Below are 24,902 nucleotides of genomic sequence, written 5' to 3' on the forward strand. Positions count from 1 at the left end.
TTTAATTTCTGACAAATGGAATTAAAAATAATTTATTTAATAATCTGGATCCCTTGTTGGGATTCAGAATATTAAACGGATTATTAGAAATTAGGCGGATAAATGGGAGAAATAGTCCATTTATTGCGTGTATTGAAGTATTCCTACTACCGAGTGTCGATAATCTATATAGAATGAATCAAGTCATCTTTCAGTCATCATATGGACAAGACTAAAAAGTCACTGAATTCGGGTCATGAGACGACTTTTAGCCATCTTTCCGTCAACTTAACGATGTCAGTAAAAGATGTCTATGACAAAAAAATGTCCAGTTTTAGTAGTACTTTTAGACGACTTGATGCTGTGTGGGTTATAATAAAAATATATAAAAATAATGTTAGCTATATTAAAATGGAACATATGAATCCTTTATATTTTATATAAAGGAAGAGACTTAAAATATTTTGCAACATCTATATTTTTCGAATCTTAATTATAAAACTTCAGAAGAATCAGTGATTAATTTGACAAATTCTATACATGTATTAATAATTAAATTTTTAAATAATGAAAAAAATGATTGATAAATATCAAAGCTCAGTTTACTGCTAATTAAGAAGATTTATAGAAATACGGTTAAAAATGTTTTTATCCCAGGCATTTTGTGTTTTGTAAATAAAAAGATATAAATGTGACAATGAATATAGAAAAATATTTATTTCATCTTTGAATATTACAGTATCTTTCGCGATTGAATAATTTATTTACTATCAATTTACATACATATGTGACGTCCCGACCAATAATTTTCTTCTTTTTACTATATAAGTGAATTCCTTCTTTACCTTATTGAAAATTTGCGCAATTCCATCTAATTACAAAAGAGCAAGATTGAAGGAAATATCATCTTTTGTTAACATTATCATCATAATTACATTTATCCTTAATTATATTTTAATTAATTTTAATTATATTTTAATTATTTTTTATTATATTTTAATCAATTATTTTAAATAATTATTTTAACCAAATTTATTAGAGTTATAGTATTAATTTTATAGGGATACTTATATAAAAAAAATTATAAGTTCATCAACGAATAATGCATTGTACAAGGGAGCGATATTGAAACGTCTTTAAGATTCGAGCGCTTTTATCTATTATGGAATGTAAATCATAATTATAGATAACGACCGTTATTGGTCGTCATTCCCTCGTTATGACATAATTTGTAAATTTTCGGTTAATTAAATATTCCACTTAAGTAATATCGAAATTAGGTAATAAGAGCAAAATTCAAAATTGTACATAGCCAAATTTGGAAAAAGGAACTAAGCCTGTAATAGAATTGTAATATTATTAAGAGGATTCGTTCATATATTTCACACGGCGACTTGCTCTCGCTAATCAGCTAAACATAACATCCGCATACCAAGTTCTGGTCGATCGATATTCCAACGGACAAAGAAGATGACGAAATTTGCATTATCTAATCCCCCACCAAATCGTACTAAGGAGAACCAGCGTCTACCGGCATTGTCACGGAGGACCAGAAGTTTTTTCTCCGGCTTACAGTCAAGACGTACTCTGATTTTCGCTGATTGTTCACTGCATTATTCACTGACTTGATTGTAACTACTTATACACTTTTATTCTATACAATATAAATGTATAGTTAATTGGAAAGTTCTACGAGAGATTTTACTGAGAACCACTCTTTACCGCCGAATTTTGAAATCCATTATCCACTGGAAAATTCACACTGCGGGATCTTTGAATTTCGAGCGATACTTCTGACAGATCTAGAAGGAAGGTAGAATATTAATTATTCTCCTAGTAAGTAAGGGATAATTAGAAACTAGGTGAGTTAAAATTATTTTAATCCTTTTTCTATCATATAATTATTATAATTAATGTCATTTAATTTCCATTGGATTATTTAACATAATTTTGTCATTATTACTTTACTTGATATAATTATATTGTACGATTCATAATTATTACTATAATTTATAATTATACTTCGATTTATAATTATTAATTATCCTATTATTTGAGTTCATTATCATTATTTGATTATTATCGTTTATTAATAAATGAAATGATTGAGTTAATAATATTTATATTAATATTGATTATTTTAATTTTATTCATTTTTTCGGCATTACTTTATGATCAATTGCGTTTTCTTATTTAATCTAATCATTTAGTTTATATTATTTTATTTTATCTTTTTTATTCTGTTTATCCTCATTTAGAATATAATTTTAAATTTGATAATAGATCATAATCTCCCTCATCCCCAGTAAACCCGGTGAATGCAGGGTGACTGAAAAATACGGGAGGCATTAGAATAAAATAATTAAGTTACCCATCTCGGTATTGTAGTTTTCTATTATTTTGTAACCGGGACGTAACACATAAGTATTTTGTATCTTGTTATACAGCATTGGTGCTACCGGCATTTCGTGCACATAGCAGGAAACAAAACCAGAAATTGTGCACATTACCCTAATACCCATATATTACCTTCTGAGAACATTCATGGACGTTGGCTTTGTAGTTCATGTCCACGTTTTCAATGTCCATAGAGGGAGTATCACTTTCAGGGATCACCTAAAAGCAGGCCATGACATCTCTCAGTCTTCTCTCTGGCTGAGGTGAGACCGAACGTGAATCGCCAACGGTCCGGAAACTTCCCGCACACTTCTCGCGAGTTATTTTTCCGCGTTTCCTTCTCGCGGCGTTTCGTTGGCGGGCGGCGCGAGGGGCAGAGGTCTTCGTTTCCTGCGGAAACGAACTCTCCGGCGTCTCCGACGACGAAGAGGACGCAGGTACGTTAAATAAACTGTCTGACACCAGGCGCCTGAGACCCCGTTCGAACGATCAGCGAGATTTGCGCAGCGCGACCGGATCGATAATTGATTACCGTGCATCTACTCTAACCTAGGTCCCCTGAATACGTTGGATTATTAAATATTTCTTCACACATATATATGCATATATATACGTATATATATGTATGTATATATGTATATATATGTATGTATTATTGAGTGACTCGATTCCGCGATAACGACGTCGTTCAACGCGAAGTGCCAATTCGCGGACGTAATTTAATCAACGGGACACTAGGACGGGAAGGTACGATTGGACAGGCTGTCGCTTTTCTTTCACACTCGGAGCACAATGGTATGTTCGTGTGAGAATTTTTGGCGCACTGTGGGACCGATCTCGATTTTCTCCAAGAATTTGTAGACGTAGGGTGACTCGAAATAAAGTGGTCAATGTATAATTAATGATCACGCGACTTGTTATTCATGAATGTATAATGTCAGTTTTCTGGTGACATTTCTGTCACTTCATTTAAATTGGCTCTGATTCTATAGCCTTGTCGCTTGACATTATGCATTTGTGAGATTTCGAGATTTGTGATATTTAAAGTTTGCATATCGTTATTGTTAATGTTGTAATCCATCCAGGACAGTTACGATTAATGTAAGGAATCATGCAGAGCGAGTTCCTATGAAACAAAATGCTTTTAGAGTAATAATAATATATAATATAATTAAATAATAATATAATTAAATAATTAAATAAATTAAATAATAATATAATTTACATATATGCCTAATTTAATATGTAACTTTTTATTAGATGTTTGTGATTTATTAATGTCTTAATTTTGTTTCGTTTAATTTGCAGGACTAAAACAAGATGTACAATGGCATTGGACTTCAGACTCCACGCGGCTCTGGAACTAACGGACATGTTCAGAGAAATTGGGCAATTGTGCGTAAAAACAAAGACAAGGTTACTTACAAGACGGAAGATGCAAAAATCGATCAGTTGAATAAGCAGCCGAATAAAGAAATCTTAGACCATGTCAGAAAGAGGAAAGTTGAAGTCAAATGCGCCGAGCTGGCTGACATTTTGGAAGATCAAGGGTAAATATATGTAAATTATATCCTTTATTTTATATATAATCTCAACATTTTTAATATTAAAATCTTAAATCTATAAGTTACATTAACATTTTGTGTTATTTTAACAACTTTTTTTATAATTATATTAATGGTGAAAATTTTTGTAACAGTCAGTAATATCATTAATAAAACTTTTTACCAGAGAGAAAGAGAAAGAGGCAGTTGTAAATAAATATGTTATTTTCAAACTATGCATTGAAGCCAAAGGTAGAGCAAAGCAAATCCTATTATACTTTATAAAATCTAATTTAAATCTGAAAGAAGAGAAGCTGCTTGACAGTAGTAATCCTTTATTGAGATTTTAATTATTCAGTACAATATTTTTACAAAATAGAGAATGGATGTAAAATATGTATGTTTATGTAAAAAATAAATATACACATAATATGTACATATGTGATGTGGGCCACATAAAATTTAAATTTTGTTGTCAGATCATAGTCAAGAGTTAATGCATTTGAATGTAGAATAGATGTAGTTAGGAATATAATCTTATCTAATCTTCTTTGATGTAATTTGCAGATTTACGAGCGAGGAGATAAACAACAAGGTAGAATCCTATAGATCGCTATTAATGGGGAGTGATATCAAATCATCCACACCACAGGATGAATTCGGCCGTGTTAAGTAAGTTATTATTTATTATTTAATATCTTTTCTTTCTATTTTCTTTGTTAAACTCTCGAGAATTTAACAAACTTGTAGAATAAATTAAAATTATGCGAAATACAATATAATAACACTTAGAATAAATTAATTAATTAAAGATTGGATAAATTAATAAAATTAATATAATCAAAAGTTAATAATTCAATAAAAATGAAATAAATTAATTAAATTAAAAACAGAAAATTCTCCATATAAGTTAAATAGGAACAATATAATGTACAATTATTTTAAATATATAAAGATGTAATTTTAAATTTAAGATAAATTTTTTTAAATGAATTAAATAATACATAAAGTTTAATAATAGATGTAATAGTTTGATTTATAATTGAGAAAAAAATTGGCTAATAAAATACGTTATTTATGAAAATGCACGAAATTTTCTACAGAAAGAGAATTTTTCTCTTTTTTTATTGATTTATCTTGGCTGTCAGCCAAATCCAGGATAATCTCGACAGCGCGGATGCTATATGAAACGTTATATATGATATTAAGAGTGTCTGAGCTTCCCGAGATCTTAGGAACATATTTTCTTTGCGGCTTTATTTGATCTTGCGCTAAGGCAAAGCTTTCGCAAACGCAATATCGGATCGGGAAAAAATGTTTTACGATAAATCTATACATCTACTCTTTGTAAAAATCATTCTTGGAGAAATCCGTAAAATGTACGTCTGAGACATTCCTGTTGTTTTCGTAAATGCAATTTGAATTTGCCGAGTGATTTTGCATATTATATTATATTATTATCAATTATAATTTTGTTTACATTATGTATAATTTGCAAATTAAAAATAAAATTAATAATATATTCAACACAAAGAATAGATAAGGGGCCACATATTTAGGACTGTAGAAAAAAATTTGATGTGTATATGAATACAAAGACCCATTTAAAAATTCATTTGTAATATTCAGGAAAAAATATTAGTTTTCAAAAAAATAAAATATTTATAAGGAAGTAAAATAATTAAGAAGCAAATAAATTTAAAATTAAATAAATTTTTCATTTCTTTTGTACGTCCATATTTTCTCAAAGTATCTCATTGTCCTTATCGAAAATATTAATTAAAAGTAGAAAAAAAGAGAAATAATATTATTGATTTACAATTATTAAATTCATGATATTAATTAATTGTTAATTAGGATACTAATACTTTTTGAAATTATAATTAAATTATTTTTATATATGTGTACATATATTATATTGTGTATATATTTTGCATGTTTTTTGTGAGAGGATAGGATCGAATTTGTTTACAGGAAAGATTCGTAGCAACTTTTTTACGCTTGATACGAGTCATATCGATTAGTATGTTAATTTAAATGCTGCTTTAATTTTAAAGCTCTTTCACGCGGACTGAGAAATCGGGAAATGCGAGTGTGAGAGGATTTTTAGAATTTTATCTTAAATGATACATAAATGAAATATCACGAAAGGGCGGGGACGCGTTGCATTCCTGGCCAGGGTTGATCGGGGGTGGGTGTATTCGCGATATCGACGTACCCCATAGCGCCGGCGCCAGGAGGGAGAGATGCATCGAGAGCGAGTGTATCCATGAAGGTGGAGAAGGACGAGAAGAGGGAGCCGGGAGGGGATTCTCGCAGCATCTCTCCCTTGGCCGCCGACTTCTCCTCAGTACGAGGATGGACTGACGCACCCAGCGGACGCGTCGTCCTGGTGTGTCGTCGACGGGTGGTGCATCGAGAGCCAGAGTTAATTCGGGGGGTGACACCGGGTGACATCCCATCAAGGAAGGAACATGTGACGCGCGACGTGATTCGCGAACAAATCACAAAAGTCTTCCATTAGCTTTTAATTAATAGCTATTCCGCTCTTTCAGGTCATATCTAGCGCAAGCTAAGTCTCGAATTAGAATATATATGTATATTTCGCGATAGGTGATAGAGTTTAAGTCTAGCTTCTTAATGTCAACGGGAACAAATAGCCGTTTCATTCCATACATGAAGAGGATATCGTACAGTGGAAGTTATAATTGAACGAGGCAATTTGTGAGGAAAAGATCAGCTATCAAATGATCAGTGAATGAGAAGAAATCATTTATTTCGTCGAAAAACGAACTGGAATACAGATACATGTGTGGAAAATATCGGATATATTAAGTATTAGTCTTGAGTGAGAAGAAAGCCGCAGAAAAATTATGTTGACCATCGCAGTAAATTGTAATGCAAATATAAGTGGAAAATATGGACTATTGTGTGTGTGTGTGTGTGTGTAAATGTGTCATTTTTAAATATTAAGTATTTTTCGCAAAGAAAATTTCTGTAAAGAAAATTATTAAGTAAAGGAGTTAAATTGAGAAAAAAGATAAACATTTACATATATATAAGTATAATAATTCTGGAATATAAATTTTTACTATGTACAACGATATATATATGAAATAGAAGTAATCTAATCATTTTACTTGATAAGAAAAGAAGAGAAAGATTCTTGAAAAGAAAAGAAGATTAAAAACATAAGGAAAATTTATCAAGAAAAAAGAAGATAAAAGTTTAAATTTACCAACATTTCACTTGAGAAGGAATTCTTGATTCTTGTATAAGAATTGTATGAAGAATATCACGTCTTCCATTCGTAATTACTGATAAATTTTTATTTCTTCAAGAACATGAAAAAGAAAGGTGCAGACAGAGATTATTAAATCCTCCTTGTCTCCCAGTATCTTCTTCATTTGGAAGAGATTCGAAAAACTTTTTCTACGAAATCCATGTGTCTCCAAGTCGTCGACGACTGACGTGTCGACGGTACATCGCTAAGGAATACGTCCTGCTTTATTCTGACAGAGGATAAGCACGACGATGATGTGCCTGTGATTTGAAGTCTTCCTGAAATCTTAAAATGCATAGAGCAACTTTACCGATACAAATATACATATTGGAAAAGTATATTCTTCCACAATATCATATAGAATAATAAGAAGGTTTTGCAAATAACGTGAATAATAATAAAATAATGCATCATATATAATATAATATATAAATAATCCTGTAACTAATATTATTATTTCTGACAAAAGAAAAGGAACGTTAAACATAACATCAGTAGAAATCATCAACGCGAAACAATGAGGATCACTGGAATATTGACATTTTGGAATATAACAACGTAAGAAAAGAGAGGAACTTGCCATTCATCGTCGCCGGATGATTGTTCTAGCTAGAAAAGCTGGGATACAAGAGCGGATACAAAAGGCGCGGCTGGAGTGGGAGAAGGTTATTACCTTCGTCCGTAATCTTCTCCCTTCCACCCCCTCCAGTTCTCTCGTAAAGGGATTGAGCTATTTGCGCAACGTGGGCCAACCGACGGAGCTTCTTAAACTTCTCTTCAATTAGCAGCCTAATTATCTTAAGATAATTCACTATCAAATTTCTCTTATTTTAGAAATATATGAGATACATTCATCAAATCATTAAGATACCTGAGATCAGGATAACTATCTCAATTATTAGAATTGATCCTTGAATAGGATTCATATAGAAACCTGAAGAGAAATTGCAGAATTATCCGTAATAAGTCTATATAAACTATCTGATGATACACACTACATCATTGAAGGAATCTTAGAAAGAATCATGGAAGAGCTGAAATTGGCATCTACGGTTCTCCATAAGATCAGGATGATAAGTAGAGGATCTTTGGAGGCTTGAAACGGTCACCAAAGAAGAAGCAACGCTAAGTTTCTCCAGGAAGGATTCCTCGAGGACGAGATGGGTCTCGGAGAGGGTGATAAGTAGAGGATCTTTAGAAACTTGAAGTGGTCACCAAAGAAGAAGCAACGCTAAGTTTCTCCAGAAAGAATTCCTCGAGGACGAGATGGGTCTCGGAGAGGATGATAAGTAGAGGATCTTTAGAAGCTCGAGACGGTCACCAAAGAAGAAGCAACACTAAATTTTTCCAGGAAGAATTCCTCGAGGACGAGATGGATCTCGGAGAGGATGATAAATAGAGGATCTTTGGAAGCTTGAAGTGATCATCAAAGAAGAAGCAATTCTAAACTTCTCCAGGAAGAGTTTCTCGAGGACGAGATGGGTCCCGGAGAGGAGTGAATTCTCGATTCCCTCTGAGTCATCGAGGAATGACGATGTCGGCGACGGTGTCACCGGCGAAACCCGCGCGTGGACGCGGCCCGGCTGACGGCCGGGCCTTCTTCGAGACGCTCTGGCGCGGCGGCAACTTCCTGTTGGACCGGCAAAAGGTGTTGAGGCGCTCGCGCAAACGCAAGTTGCATCACGCGGCGGCCAATAACGGGAGAAGGAAGCACCAGCAGCAGCAATTGCTGCAGCTGCAGCGTCAGCACTGCTGTTGCTGCCAACGCATTCAGCTGCACCTGCTCGCCGGACGGCGAAGCAACGTGCGCTCCGTCGTCAGGTGAATCCTCTTTGTCGGTTTCCGGCCTAGTCCTATGACAGCATCATTTATATTCTTTCTTATCTCGTTGATTCTTCATCGCGATTAATGACGTATATAATAAGGCGATAAGAAGATGTTTAAAACTTTTATCTTCTATCAGTTATTTATAGCAATTTATACATGAAAGATAGTAAAATAAGGAATAAGATTTCTGCTCGTTTTTTAATTGTATTGAAAATGTAGATAAAAGAGATACATATTTTTCTTCATATATATATATATATATATATATATATATATATATATATATATATATATATATATATATATATATAAGAATCACTTTAATAGTTCATGGTATGGGACAGAAAACTTGATCTGCAGTCATAGGATTGAGCAATCGCTAAACATTATGTCCAACATCGTTAAATTATCGCTTTTTATTTGTATATAAATTTAATGAGATATCTCTTGTTAAAGATATTTCGACGAAAATTCTTTCAAAAATCGCTTTGAAAGGATGAATAATATTATATCTGGGGGGAAAGAAGTATATAACGAGCTTATAATGGACTACTAGAGTGTCTTGAAATTTGCTTTAATGGAATTTAAAAATTTCAGTGTCATAAAAATGTAGATGTTTCTCAAAATAATAATAATATAATTAATAATATAAAAAAATAATATAATAAAATAATTTTATATTATGTAAAAAAATAAATATATAAAAAAATAAATAAATAATATATATATATAATATATTATATATATGTATATAATTATGTATATAATTTTATATAAAATAAATATATAAATAATTTTATACATTATGTTAAAAAATAAAATATAAATTATAATTACAATTATAAATATTATAATAATAAATAAATAATTATAATAATAAATAAAATAAATTATAATTATAATTACATCATAATTTGAATATAATTTATATACTATTATATTCTGTTCTATACATCATATGATTCTTTTTGATGTACTCTTTGTACGTTGGCCGGTTGACTTCGGCGCCGGGTTAGATCGACAGTGATTCCGTTGTACGGCGCAAAGGGGATGCCAGAAAAGAGAACAGCTGGATTGTATTGATCCACCGTGTTCCATGCGTGCAGGCGCGCAGGGGTGGCTCTCGCCCCCTCCCTCCCGATTGAACCCCGGTTCGCCGCTTTTCACCTCCGCAGGAAAAGTGGAGAGAGAAAGAGAGAGGGCTACTTGCTTGCCTGGCTTGCCATTCTAATACCGTCCTGTAGCGCGTTATGTCATCAGCGTCGCGACGCCCGCTTTAAAGACGACGCTGCATCGTTCTTCGCATATACCGGGTGTCCCCCGCGAGGCTGCAGCATCTTTCTCGTCGCCATCCTTCGGAGCGACCCTCGCCCGACGACGATGACGGTGAAGATCTCGATGCGGTACGCGATCTTGATCATATCTACCCTTCTAGGATCGCGACTTCGTTCTCGTGAATCATCAGCGCGAGTGCGTCGCCCGAGTCGTCCTGAGTCTCGATTACTTGTAAAAAAAATAGTACAATAGCTTTAATATTTCGTAAAAAGGGAAATCGATAATTTATAAAGTGTATTCAATTTTTTTTAAATCTGCGTTTGTTTCTGTGCATAATTGATTATTCGACATTTAGCGAGTATGATTCTATAGATCGCGCCTAAAAAAGGCCACCCTTAAAGTTAATTAATTAAAATGATGAGTGTGTTGTCTGTAAAAGTGTCTGTAAAACACGACACGGTTTGTAGTATTCTTAAAATGCAAAATAATGACGTGAAAATACATGAAATTTTATTATTTATTCTCGTATCAAATTTTCGCATCTGTTCGATAATTATCCATTAGGTCACATCATCTGTGATATAATCAGCCATGAAACATCGATAACAAGTTAAATGAGGTTCACGTGCGGTCGACGAGAGCCGCGAAAATGTGCAAGACAAATAATTCCCATGAGAATTTTATTCTCGTAAAACATAAAATCGAAAAACATAAAATTAATCATCGAAATAATTAATCTTTTCGTGCTTTTTTACATGTATTTGTAAAAATTTGATCAAGATTTTGAGAAATATTTATCAAATATTCTCTCGGTCTTTCATTTATAATAATTATTGTGAGAATTTGTTTTTCTTCCATTGCATTTTTTTATTGTAAAAATAATTATATCAATGATAATTTATTTCCTTTATAAAAATAATATCGATTATTGGTGAAATAATCTTCCAACATTCTCTCTTTTGCTTGTGGAAATGATAGTGTTAAGTCAAAATCATTTTATCATCATTAAAAATAATTATTATATATTATACAAATAAATATTAATAATCATTAAAAAATTCATCTCCTAAAGAGAGAGAGAGAGAGAGATAGAGAAAGCGAGATATTTTCAAATCTTTAAAAAAATATTATAATCAAATAATAACATACCATTGATATTATCAGCGATTATGATTATCTCAACAACAAAGATGACTTCTTCTAAATTTATCAAATTGATACTAGAAATATGATTCATTTATTATTATATAATTTTATAATTTATTATTATACAAATAGCCGTCTCATAATAACCTTTATATTAAAATTCTGTATATATTATTTTTGTTTTAAATTTTATATTTATGCTATATTTTATATAAATTTTCTATTTATAATATATTTTAATTCTCCCTTTGTGTAAAAAGGACTTCTTGTGTCATTAATAAATAATTCTCATAAGTAAATAAATAAATTAATTAATTAATTAATTAATTAATAGTCAATAAATAAATAAATAAATAAATAAATTTAATAATATATATTACTAAATTATTTTATATATATTAATTCTTTATTTTATTACATTAGTAAATATATTTATTACATGTAAACGACATGATTAACGAGAGTTGTAATTTTTTCAGCGTACGGGAGACACACCAGATCGCCGAGGCGCAGCAGGAGAAGAACGCGAAGCTGCGCGAGGCGTTCGGCATCTCCGAGTTCTTCGTGGAGGGCAGTAGCCTAGACCCGGAGCGGCACGCGCGCGAGGCGGAGGCGCGAGCCGCCGCCGCCGCAAGCAAAGTCTACGAGCTGGTGCGGACGCCGAGCCCGGCGCCGCCGCCGCCGCCTCCGCCGCCGCCCCCGCTGCCGCCGGACGCGGCCTCCGCCGTCGCGGCCTCCTCCGGAGCCGCCGAGAAGAAGAAGCGGAAGCGCTCCGGTAGCACCAGCGCGAAGAAGAAGAAGAACAAGAAGCACAAGGCGCGGGAAAGGTACAGCAAACGTAAACGGTGCGCGTACGGCTTCATGGAGGCTGGATTCGATTCTTATGACTCGTGACTCCTTAGTACTGTCTTTTCCTTTTTTTTTTTTTGCCCCTTCTCTCTGTCTCTCTTTCTCTATCTCTATCTCTCTCTCTATCTCTCTTTCTTTCTCTTCCTCGTTTCCGTTTTAAGTAAGTTTCAAGATGCGAATCGAGGCTCCAAGACCGCACAGTCGACCTCCCCCATCGCACCCAGATTCCGGATAACTCCAGAAAAGAGAAAAAAGAAAACGACCAGAATCCGAGTAGAAAGTCTCCTCTCTTTCTCTTTCTCTCTCTCTCTCTCTTCCTTTAATCGGTTAATTGAGATTTTAATTCGAGATTTTACAAACGCTCCTTCTGTCTCTCTTTCTCTTTTTTTTTCTTTTTTTTACTTCTTTTACGCGCGTTAGCTGGATTACTCTGAAAGTACAGAAAAAAAATACAGAAACTGTAAACTCATGACTCACCACCTACTGTCTCATATCCCATACACCTTTCTCTGTTTCAAACAGAACTGAGGAGGACTGAGTGCCTACCCAGTAGGCGCAGTAGGTAAGTGTGGTCGTCGCGAATTAATTTGCAAAAACAAAAAAAGAAACACACTTTCTTCAAGAAACTTTAACGTCGTTTGTGCAAAAAAAGACGCGATTGCGGCGATATCGATAGGATTTTCTCTGGGGATTCTCTTTTCGCGATTAGATGCCCCTCGGCAAATGTTTGCTACGTTTCGTTCTGTTGTACCAGAATCGTATAATTAAGAATTATATCTAAATTATTCCTAGTAAATTTCTATCAATGTAAATTTGTCTATTTTTTAAAAATCTGTAAATAATTTTTAGACACAAAAGAATTAAAATATTAAATTTAGAGGAAGAAACTACAAACACTGATAATATGATATAATTGACAAAATGTTCAATATTACATCAACATCATGATCAGTGTAAATTGTGTAAATCCAAATTAAAAAAAAAATATGTATTTGTTTATATACGCGAAAATATTGTACGACGAAGAATTTAATTTTATGCTTGATTACGACCCTGGTTACATACAGTTTCAATAAATTTTATAATGATCTTAGTGATTTTAAATTAAAAGAATACATTATATATTTTTTAAATTTGACAAGTATCACAGAGGCAAACATTTGCCAGGGTAAAATAAAATAATGAAAAACGTGGATACTCTCAAAGTAAACGCAAGAGAAAGTTGAAAAAATTACAAAGTAGAGGAAAATTGCTCACGAAAAAAAAAAAGATTAAATGAAAATCATACATTTCTATCTCTCTGTTGTTGTTTATCGATGAAGCTTGTTGTTAATGTCATCTCTCTATTTTTTTCTGACAAGTCCGTCCCTATCGATGGTTATCAAGGTAATGCTAATCCCATATTTATATCAATAATCCTCATATTATGTATTATATATATATATATTTCGTACTCTTGTCTTCCGTTGAAATCTTCGTTGAAAGATGTGGTTTTTCGCAATTCCAATCTGAGATTTCGAAAAAATTCTTTAACGAGTGATAAAACCAGATCTTTCAAAACGAGCGTAGTCGGTTTGTTAGCTATAGCCGCGTATATATTGTACAATATCATGCAATATTGTGAACATTTCACGCAATGTTATATATCATATCTTTTCAAAATTAATGCTGCGATGCGAGGTACACTTATTACATGATTTTATTTAGGGAATATTTCCAAAAAACTCGAAAAAAGAGTTTATATGTGCTACATATCTATTGATGTAAATTTCTTTCTTATCGCGAAATATTAAATTCGCTTATATATTTTGAAAATATTCTCCACAAATATAGTGTATCCCGCATTTGCTATAAATAATTAAAATTTTATTTCGAAATCGAGTCAAGAAAATTAAATGAAAATTGAATTTTGCTCTCTCGGCAAATGACAATGTACTTTTATAATTATCTATTTAAGAAATTATAATTTTTTGTGGATAAAGCTTGCATATATTATAACGTATACGTTGATATATCGATAGAACGGAGCATCGTTTTTCACATACACAGATACATTGTGTACTACAGAGCTTTCTTTATATATTGTCAGCACAAAGGTATGCACACTTGTCGACAGGAAGACGCCCACTGCAAGATCTATATAAGACTAAATATTGTTTGATAAAAAAAAAGATCCTAGCCGCCACGAGATTCTTGTAACGATTGTTTAATCTCCGCTTTCATAGATCCGAAAGTCCGGCCCCCAAGTCTGGCAAGAAGAAAGAGAAGAAAAAAAAGAAGGAGAAGAGGCATAAGAAGCCGGAAGTCACGTCATCGGATTCCAGCGAGAATTCCGACGATAGCAAGTAAGACAATCAACTTGATTGAATCGCGACAATTTAATAATTTTTCTATATTAATTGGAATACAGTTACTTGATAAAAATTAATTAATAAATAAATTTAAATACAATGATAAAAGCAATATACGGTCCGGATGATAACAAATCAAGTAATAAGAAAGAAAGGCTAAAAGACCGTGGCACAAGATGTTAGAGTGTAAAAAATAATAAAGACTCTAAGTAAGAGACATAATATATTAATAATCAGTTAGAAATAAAAATACATACGTACGTTTCGATCTTTTCAAGATCCTTTTCAATGTTCAAGAAGTCGTTAGAAAATAAACAAACATTAAAAATTTAAAAATAATAATAACGGAGCGCGATTAAACAAAGACAGGCGCGATAGGACAACAAATAGACCTTGTGTACAGTAATAACGGTCGCCAATTTTTAAACGCTAACAATTGATGTGACGAATGAAAGCGCATAGACAATTAATAAATTAAAAGGTTAATAATGTCTTGCTACTAGCCAAATTTTCTGAAAAAAGGCTAACACACCTCTCCATCGGCAAAAGGCGTAATAAATTCGCATACGTGAAATTATTCTTCGCAAATATATAAATAAATTTAAATTTAAATTAATTTAAAAATTAATTTAAGACATAGTTACCTTAAAAATTAATTTAAGACATAGTTAATTAAATTTAATAATTAGAGATTTGGCTCAAGTAATCAAAAAATTAAAAAGAAAATGGCATAAGAGCCAACGCGCGGTAGTTGGAGCGCAGAGAAGCAACAACACTTCTTTTTCTTTTCAATATTAGTTTATTAAAAAACACATTATAATAACAAAAAGCGAACGTTTCGGATCATCTTTTGAACTACCGCGCGTTGACTCTTATACCATTTTCTTTTTAATTTTTTTATAGTTAATTAATTTAAGACATAGTTGATAAAAATTAATTATGAAAATATATGAGAACTGTAACGAAAGCGACTAATAAATATGTGTGTTTACAGCTCGTCCGAGGCTGAGTCGAAGAAGAGGAAGAAGAAGAGAAAGAAAAAGGTCAAAGTCGAGGGAAAGGACAAGCATGAGGTACGCACAAGGCTTCGGAGAAAGCCAAACGTAAATTATTATCTTTCCGTCTCTTCTATCTTTCTCTCTCTCTCTCTCTCTCTTCTCTCTAGATATATATATTTATTCGGCACGTGAAAGAGTAGGTGCATGACAACGTCTCTCTAATTTATGTTTGTTTCTCCGGAATTTGTTAGTCGATCGATTTTGGGTAATCATTATTATTATTATTATTTTATTATTATTATTATTATTATTCGATCTCTCTTGAGTTTTTGCCACCGTCCTGGAAACAGTAGCATGATCATTTTCTCCTTCCGGTTCGCTTGTTGTTTTACGTAAATACGATTTTTCACCTAATTTTCACCCAGTTTTTTTTCGACAGTTCATTATTTCAAAGTATAAATCTCAGTATTGTTTGTAATTATTCAGCGCCATTTGACAGGAGACATTCCCTGAGTGAGTACCAGATATGCCGCTATTCAATGTAATTTCTAATTTTGTGGGTTCATATGTATACTCGTGTACTCTTTTTCGAGTTTTACCGAATTTTATTGTCGTGTATAAGAGCCTCTCTATATTTCTCTCACTCGTTGTATGTCGAGCACTATATTACACACTAATTACAGAAGATCAATCTCGGAGACTGCTTATTCTTAAACGAGGGATTGGAATATATGAAAAAAAAATTATTGTAATTATAAAAAAATAGAGAAATAGGAAAAATAGAATTTTGCATCCTTAAATATTTTTTTTTAATTTAATACATGCCCTGGAAAAACGTTGCAACTCAAGATTTTCGCTTCTCTCGAATTACATCAATTTAATTTATTTTTTATATATATGTCATTTTATTTTCTACTAAACTAAATTTTAAAATAATTAATATGATGATTAAAATATAATTATATCATTTTGTATAGATTTAACTTGCAAAAGTTATACACATGAATTATAGCAATATTTACTATTACATTAAATTAATATAATTATTATCTTCTCTCTTTCTGTTTCTCTCTCTTATATTATTCTAATTTCTCCAAATATTTAAAACATCTTAGTTTTTGAGTTGTCTTTTTCCAGATGTATACAAAGTACATGTATAACAAATAAGCTATTTTGCTTCTTATTTTATATCATCGATAATAATTAACTATAGAAATCCCGAAAGAAGCAGTCTTCGGAAAAGTTCTTTAAATTCATCATTTCTTTTTGTATTTTTTTTTTCATTGTTTTCTTGACGAATGCATGATCGATGTTCACCGATTGGAAAAATAAACAATATTGATCCATTTGATTGAATTTTCTTATAGAAAAAGAAGGGTTCAACTAAACGGAAACGCCAATCATCCGAAAGCTCCACAGATAGGTAAGTTTGTACTTTCTTGCTGAATTACTTCTTTTCTCTTTTTTTTAAATTTTGCACTTGTATATATTATTGATTGTCATTTTACAAATACTTGGCAAAAGATTGGTAAATATTTTCATAATGCTTATTTGCTTGAATCATTGTTTCTTTTTTAATTTCTGATCCGATATGAACCGATTACAGCTCTATGGAAAGACCGAAAAAGTCTACGAAACATGAGAAAAATGCTGCGGGGGACAAGACATCTAGAAACGAGGTTTCCGAAAATGTCGCGACTTCCTCGCGGGAACCTCCTCGATTGACCCGATCGCCGAAACGTGCGGACCGAACAATATCTCGAAACGAGACTCCACCTTTGCCGCCATCGGTTAAATCAAAGAAAGATTCCCCGACAAAGAAAAGCACGACGGAAAAGCGAGATAAGTCGCCAGTCAGTCACAATAGAAGTTCCCCATTGCACAAACGGCACAGATCATCCTCTAGAAGCAGGGCTGACAGAGGCGATAGAGGAAGGTCTCCTAGAAGATATTCGAGGTCGCGTCGCGCGAGTCCGTCTCCCAAACGAAGAAGGGGATACTCGAGGTCACCCAGGAAGCACAGTAGATACTCCGTGTCCAGGAGCAGGAGCCGCTCCAGGTATGATCGTTACGGATTTTCCCGCAGGAGGCCCGCGTCGCCTCCGAAGCGCAGAGAGGCTGATTCTCGACGTAGATCGCGCTCACCGAGGCGACAGCAACGTCGACGATCCCGATCACGATCCACCTTGAGCTATTCGCCGGTCAGAAAGAATCCAGAGCGTTACAAAGACATCCTGGAGGACCGAAAGCGATCGGATCAGAAGAGAAAAACAAAGAGCAATAAGAAATCACGCTCGACATCGCGAAGCAGAAGAACACAACAGATAGCGATCGCGCCTAGAGTGAGCCTGAGATCGTCGAGCGAGGATGAAGCCGAATTGGCGGACGAAGAGCAGCCCGGCAAACAGCAGCAGCAACAACAGCAGCAAGAAGAAGACGAAGAGAGGACGAGAATTATGGAGCTGAATACTTTGAAACGATTGCAGAGCGGTTTAGCAGCGAAGGCGCGGGAGACGCTGGAGAAAAAGGTAATCACTCCCGTGAAGATCAAGATCGAGAGGCGAGACGACAGTGTGTTAGATATTGCTCTGCCGAATGAACCGCCAAAAACCAGCGCGCCCATCCGAGATAGATCCGAGGAACCGGTACAGCAGGCTCTTCCGATCATTCAATCGCCTGTGTCCAGCAGATCGCCCTCGCCGGCTCTACCTCTCACCCGCGAGGAGGCAGCGATCAAGATCAGATCGCCGAGTGAGTCACCACCGCCACTACCGTTACCTCAGCAGTCCGGTGGGGACAAGGTCGATTCCGCATCTTCTGGCAGCGTGAAGATCAAGATGAATCGTCGATCATCTAGATCACCAAGTTTCTCCGGCAAAAAAGACTTGACGCCGATCGCGTCGTCGAGGAAAGAGCCAGTATCCAAGAGCAAATCGTCTTCTCGTTCTCCCGCGCCGACGATTACGTCCAGAGAGGATAACGCGACGATGAAATTACGTTCGCCGAGCGAATCGCCGCCACCATTGCCGAGCGCTTCGCTAGCTAGATCAAATCAGCGCTCGAGATCGCCGAAGAAGAGCAAATCGTACTCCAGATCGGCGTCGAGATCGTGCACGAGATCACCATCCGTGAACAAAGCGAGGTCTTCCAGATCTCCGTTCGGAGACAAGAAATCGCGATCCCGTTCGCGGGGCAAGAAATCAGCCTCGCCCGATCGGCGACTCGCTCGATCGACCTCTAGATCGGTCTCTAGGACGAAGAAGTCGTCGCCGAAAGCAAGAACGAAACGCTCATCCCGCTCGAGGTCTTCCTCGACGGAATCGAAGCGCACGAGTGCGTCGAGATCGCCCTCGAGGGGCAAGAAATCCGCTTCGCGATCCAGAAGCAGAAATCGATCGTTATCGAAGAGAAGATCGTGCAGCCGCTCCTCTCTCTCGAAGAACTCCAGAAGCAGATCGCTGTCGCAGAAGAGGTCGCGCAGCCGTTCGTTGTCCAAGAAATCCAAGAGTCGCTCGCGATCAGCGTCGAGGACATCCAGGGACAAGGAGAAACGCAGCCGTACGAGGAGCAGTTCGCGTTCTTCCGTTCGGTAAGACTTTGATGCCTGATGCTTGGGCAATACGTGACTGAGTATTTATTACTCGTTAATAAAATTATTTAAATTAATGAAAAACAAACTGGACCAAATAATCTAAGATCCTTTCTTCCTTCAGGTCGAGACACAGTCGAAGCAGAAGCTTCTCCAGTTCGTCAAGATCGTCGAGCAGCGTCTCCAGTCGGTCCTCCCGTTCCAGCTCCAGCAGTTCCGCCTCCACCAGATCACGCTCGCCGTCTATACCTCGACGTCACGGTTCGCCCAGCTTCCTCGATAGACGGCGCATCACAAGGTAGGTATCGCAGGCGTGTATGTCGCTATTTTGTCGTGGTAGGTTTATACATACATTTGCCACGCACTCTACGCGTGCACTGAGCTCGTGAGTCTACCACAGTAATCGTAGATTTTAATTTGTCGTTGTATCAGTTGTACACTCTTTTTTATTTACGTTTTTTAATTTTCTTTTATTAAAGTTCTGTTATAGTCAACATACATTATCCTAATATTATCAATGAAAATAATCATAAAGAGAAGAATTGCAGCTAAAAAGAGAGCTTTATAAGGAAAATTAAATAAGAGATTAGTGAGAAAAAAAGAGATGATCGGACAAAATTCTTTCTTAAAAAGAAAGGCGATCACATTTGCCTCGATTAGATTTCGGTATTCGATATTCTAATATTGTTTATTGTGTCCTACAGGGACAGATCGAGGGACAGGCATAGAAGATAGAGTTATGGCTTCGCACAGCATATATATATACATATATACAGCAATAGAAAAAGTCTAATATATAGACTTTATACATAAATGATTAATACTTTGACCAGGGATCGTATTAATAATATCCTAATTTGTATTATTTTAAAGTGACATATATCTAGTAACATTTCCCTCACCACAGTTGTAGATTTTTTTTAATTAGATTTTAAATGTAGATCTTTTTTAACATAGAGCTTGTTAATTAATGCTCTTTGGAGCATCCATCAATCCAGAGGCGCATCGCGTATCCTTGATGTATCAACATTTGATGTGAATGGAAATGTTCATACGATCAAAGAGATCCCATTGGTCAAAGTGTTAAGTGTCGTGATGATATAATAATTAATGGATATAATTATAATACGACGCGACAAAGAGAGATATGTAACAATCAAATTTGACAAATGTAATAGTGTAAAGGCGTGAAGAAAACTTTTATGTAAACCACGGCTAAATATTATCGCAGCCGTATAATTAGCAACCGTAATTATTCACAATCTCGCTCGTAGAATATAAACTTAGCTTATAGTTGATCTTTCATTTCGCGTATTTTCGAACTTTTTATTTGTAAGATTTTTTCCCCTCTCTCTCTCTCTCTCTCTTCCCCTCCTCCCTTCGTTTTTTTCCAATCAATTTACCCGTAGCTCGATCTACGGATATCTCGTGTGTAGATTATAGCATGCGTGTATGTTTTAAATATTGTAAATTAATTTGTTTTCACACACACACACACACACACACACACACAGTAGGAAAGATAAATAGGACTCCTTTTATTTTATTATCAATCGCAAAATAAAAGATCGATCAACAAATATAGATTTTTTTTTTCTCCGTTATATTAATTTCTCGATTATAAGTTTCTCAGTTTTTTTTTCCTTACATCTTTATGAGTGTTTCTCGCCCTGCTGAAATTCTTCAGAGAAACATTTCGTAGACACAGGTGAGTTGTTACATTTTTATTTTGAACCCCTGTTATTTTGAGTCTCCTGTTTTTTTTACAGCTTGCTTAATTTATTCTTATCACGCTGCATGTATGCATTCTATTATCTGTTTCATTTTTTACAATGACAATCGAATTTTCATTATCTACATAATTGATGAGTATTATTCTATTATTCTCAGATATTATATCTAATAACTATCCATCATTATGTGTTACTAATTATTATTAAAAGTACTTGAACTTACATTATTAAATTATAAATTTGCATTAAGTAAAGTTAACAATCTCTCATGTTAATATATATAATCATAATTATTTATTTTACTATCATTATTCATAACTAATATCATTGCCATTAATAATAACTTCTCTCTAACAGGATAAAATAATCTTTTTCCATCTCTCGCTCTTTCTTGAGATTAACATCTGTATTTTTACATAACTTTTTTTCTCTACAGAGAGAGAGAGATCATGATGTACTAACACATGTTTCCGTTTTAGCGCGAGGAAGCGTCCAATTCCGTATCATCGACCCACCCCGACGCCACCCTCGTCGCCGAGTAGCAGCAGGCATAGCAATTGCTCCAGCACCCGTCATCGATCTAGTTGTTCCGCGAGCCGCAGCTCGTCTTACACGCGCTAAGACACGCGTAAATTGTGTAAATTCCCCATCTCCGAAGCCGATATTCCTCCTCGTACACTAGACTCGGAGCGGCGTGGTTCCGATCCTGGTTACGACCTGACCCGGGACCACACATCGAGTTTCTTCGCTAATTGGCTCCCGAGAGGTGTTAATTTAAAAATGAAAATGCTGGGTTTCGCATGGAAGAGATCGAAGAATGTTTCAGAATTAAGGATCTATTGAATTGTTTTTCTGAAACGACAGATTGCATCGGGATTATTTCTTGCGAAACTCTGAAAGTCGATTTTTATGTCGACGAAAATTTGAAATCATCATCGATAAAATTTTCAAGCGTTTCTATTCATCTAAACAACAAAAGATTTAAAAGACGATTGGAGAACTTTGTCTGAAGAGTCAAGTCGACTTTCAGATATTTTTATGTTTGCAAAAAAGAGTTTATGTTAATCTAGGATAACGATTTGTAATCAGAATTATCTCTAAAAATGTGTAAAGGCAGCTGTGTATGTTGATCATACGTTTTCTTTCTCTCAGATATTATTCGAATGGCGTATTATTTAATAGATGCAATCCCACACGTTTAATAGAGAGAAATTAATTTTTGAGTAGAAACGCCATTTCGAGCATAATGCATAAGTAGTATGCATTTTTTCTTACAACACAAGGTATTTTAATCGATTTTCTATTCATAAAAAAAAATAATTGCAAATTTCGATATGTTTTTCATATCGATTTTATCCATTTAAACAATCCCTCTATCAGGAAAAATATTGACTTTCTCGATCAGTTTGCTATTTATTTCGGAATTTTCATTCCCGAGCGCGTAATTTTGCAATCATTTAGTTTAGTACTAGCAAATTATCGCGGAGGAAATTGAATATCAATGTAGATTTTAATGTATAATACTCTCTCTTTCTCTCTCTTTCCCTCTATTCAAACAAACTCGTGTTAAAGTGGTGCAGCTTTGTCTCTCTATATAAAATGACGTTTTTGTATAATATTCGCCTTTCAATATTTAAAAATGTGAAATTCTATTCGGATTCTTTTCGGTGAATCGCTTCCAAATTACACGATTCGCTCACTCTTATGTAAATGTGAATAATAATAGAGAAAGATCCGGTTGAGCGTCTTTTGTTCACTAGTCACTGTGTGTAATATTTTGATATATAGTTTAATAACCATTCAAGTATTTATTTGTGCAATTGTTTTTCTTATGACGCTACAACACTTAAACTTATCAACGAATCTCATGAATCAAGACCTCTTTAGACAATCTGTAATTCGCGACAAATGCAAGATAGAATTGTATTTATATAAATTTTATGTGTCGTATATAACGCAGAAAATATTTAACACATAAAATAAAAATATATAATATATTAAGACACATGTGACTCATATAAAATTCTCTGGAATTTTATCGCGAATTATAGACTGTCTAAAGGGGCCTTTAAATTTTTATGTACTCATAATTTTTCTGTGCAATGTTATAATTCGTTCTTTTGTACATAGATAAATTCTTTCGGAGAATTTTCCTCAAATAGTTCAAATCCTTTGCGTGATATTTATAGACTATATCGAACGTTTAAGGATCATACTTGACCTATTACACTCTTTCGTTCACAGTTTCTATACATATTTTATTTCATATTTTATTTTCACTTTTACTATTTTTATATCTACTTTTATTTCTACAGAGATTTATAGTTTTATTTTATATATATAAGAATTATAAAAAATGCTCTCTAAAAATAACTTATTGATAAATATTTGAATTTAATGACCTCCTGGACATAACGGAAAGATTTGAAGAAACACACTACATGCAAAAAACAATTCCAAGCACGCAAAGGATTGATATATCCTAGCTCAATAATATGTACAATATATATAAAATTTATTTATTTATTTAATTATTTTATAGAACAAGTCTCTTAGTTTTAGCTCCTTTTACACGCGATATTTGAAAAAATACTCTAGTCATAGGAAGATGGTTCCGGAGCCCATAATTTGGGTCAGGCAGCAGCGTACCAAAAAAAAGACATAATTAGAACTACTAGTCTCAACGTACGATTATGCAAAGTTAAGTCTCGAAGATATATGTATAGGATTATAAAGAAAGATCTCCATAGAAAAATCTCCACACATCTCCAGAAAGATCTCTTGGAAAGTCTACGTCGCGTTTACAATTAGATAGAAAAACTTATGTAGCGTTAGTTCTCACACTCGTGTAAACGACTGATTCCTTTTTAACGAAGAATCCCTTCGATCATTGATATTGGGTCGTATTATACATATGAAATGTTGAAAATTTGCGTGACTCTATTATTAGTATCTTCAATGTTTTATCCTTTTTTACATTCTTAAATCTTTTCTTACGCATTTGATAAAAATAGTTTCAAATTCTGAGGAATGCAAGAGATATTTTAAGAGAATCTCTTCGATATCTCATATATATATACGTACATACATTTTACTCTTCTTGTTTTTTCAAATTATCGATTGTCCATGTATGTAAAGTGAAATTAAAATTGTCCATATATGTAAAATGAACATTTCATGTACATAATGACCTAATAATTATTCGATCAGCTGTTGAACTCCATATTAGCATAGTGTCCTTCGCATTCGAATATAGTTTCTCCAGTACGATGATTGTATAATCGCTCCTTCCATATTCATTTCCAAATATGCAACAAAGTTGTGCGACTTAAAAGTTAAATTCGGAAATAACGTTTGTCTATATATTCTGCGATTATTTATAAATATTAGCGAAATGATAAATTTTATGCGATTTGCGGATGTATCGAAAAATGGTGTGCGAGGAAATTAATGTCAAAAATTTGAATCACACCTTCAGAGCAAAGAACTCTGATATCCTCAAGTTCATAATCTTGTTGAGAGAAACTCGACGTGGCTTTTGTGAACCCGATGTCTGTATCCGCTTATGATTTACAGCCATCGAATGTTACTGTCTCGTTAAAATGAAAGAAATTCGGATATTATATCTGTAATATACTCTGTATTGTTGTTGTGTGATTAAATCGAAAATCTTAAACATGCCATGACATATTTTGCTTTTGAAAACTTCCATATCTCGTAAAAGTATATAGATAATCGTAAAATGCGATTATACAATTGATATATTATGGCTGACAATATAGATAAAATTAAAAATATAACATAAAAAAATGATAAATGTCGATATTCATTAAGTTTATCGGAAATATATCAGTGAAATGTGGTATTCCAGTATTAGAAAAAGAAAGAATAATGTAATTGATAAAAAGAATAATTTTAAAAAAGAGAAATT

At 34.0% G+C, this 24,902-nt stretch overlaps 1 protein-coding gene and 1 long non-coding RNA gene across 7 annotated transcripts; one reads left to right on the top strand and one right to left on the bottom strand.

The window, feature by feature from the left end:
* Window positions 1-671: 671 nt before the first annotated feature.
* On the bottom strand, window positions 672-3,248 carry LOC145959390 (uncharacterized). The gene is made up of 2 exons (XR_014435019.1): window positions 2,509-3,248; window positions 672-1,781 (listed from the first exon to the last, which is right to left on the bottom strand). It is a non-coding gene; the product is annotated as an uncharacterized LOC145959390 (long non-coding RNA).
* On the top strand, window positions 2,619-24,652 carry Srrm234 (Serine-arginine repetitive matrix 2/3/4). Of its 6 annotated transcripts, none has more exons than XM_083078193.1 (10): window positions 2,619-2,813; window positions 3,685-3,926; window positions 4,488-4,592; window positions 11,931-12,296; window positions 14,526-14,645; window positions 15,646-15,724; window positions 17,017-17,072; window positions 17,256-19,238; window positions 19,363-19,536; window positions 21,451-24,652. In XM_083078193.1, exons 2-10 carry the CDS (start codon window positions 3,697-3,699, stop codon window positions 21,590-21,592), a joined length of 3,255 nt encoding a protein of 1,084 aa, XP_082934319.1. In that variant the 5' UTR covers window positions 2,619-2,813; window positions 3,685-3,696; the 3' UTR covers window positions 21,593-24,652. The 6 variants fall into 6 exon arrangements, with proteins under 6 accessions (XP_082934319.1, XP_082934321.1, XP_082934323.1 ...); XM_083078195.1 differs by having other exon boundaries at window positions 11,931-12,278; XM_083078197.1 differs by lacking the exon at window positions 21,451-24,652 and adding an exon at window positions 19,943-20,543.
* The last annotated feature ends 250 nt before the right edge of the window (window positions 24,653-24,902 follow it).

This window comes from Camponotus vicinus, unplaced genomic scaffold, assembly GCF_025532165.1.
Source record: "Camponotus vicinus isolate PSW18456_S1 unplaced genomic scaffold, iyCamVici1.0 SCAF_1, whole genome shotgun sequence".
NCBI lineage: Eukaryota > Metazoa > Arthropoda > Insecta > Hymenoptera > Formicidae > Camponotus > Camponotus vicinus.

Excerpts from the sequence above, each read along its gene's own strand:
- Srrm234 (XM_083078193.1), top strand. The coding sequence starts at position 3,697 with ATGTACAATGGCATTGGACTTCAGACTCCACGCGGCTCTGGAACTAAC. Across the intron at positions 4,593-11,930 it reads GATGAATTCGGCCGTGTTAA|CGTACGGGAGACACACCAGA; the intron begins GTAAGTTATTAT and ends TAATTTTTTCAG. Across the intron at positions 19,537-21,450 it reads GATAGACGGCGCATCACAAG|CGCGAGGAAGCGTCCAATTC; the intron begins GTAGGTATCGCA and ends TTTCCGTTTTAG.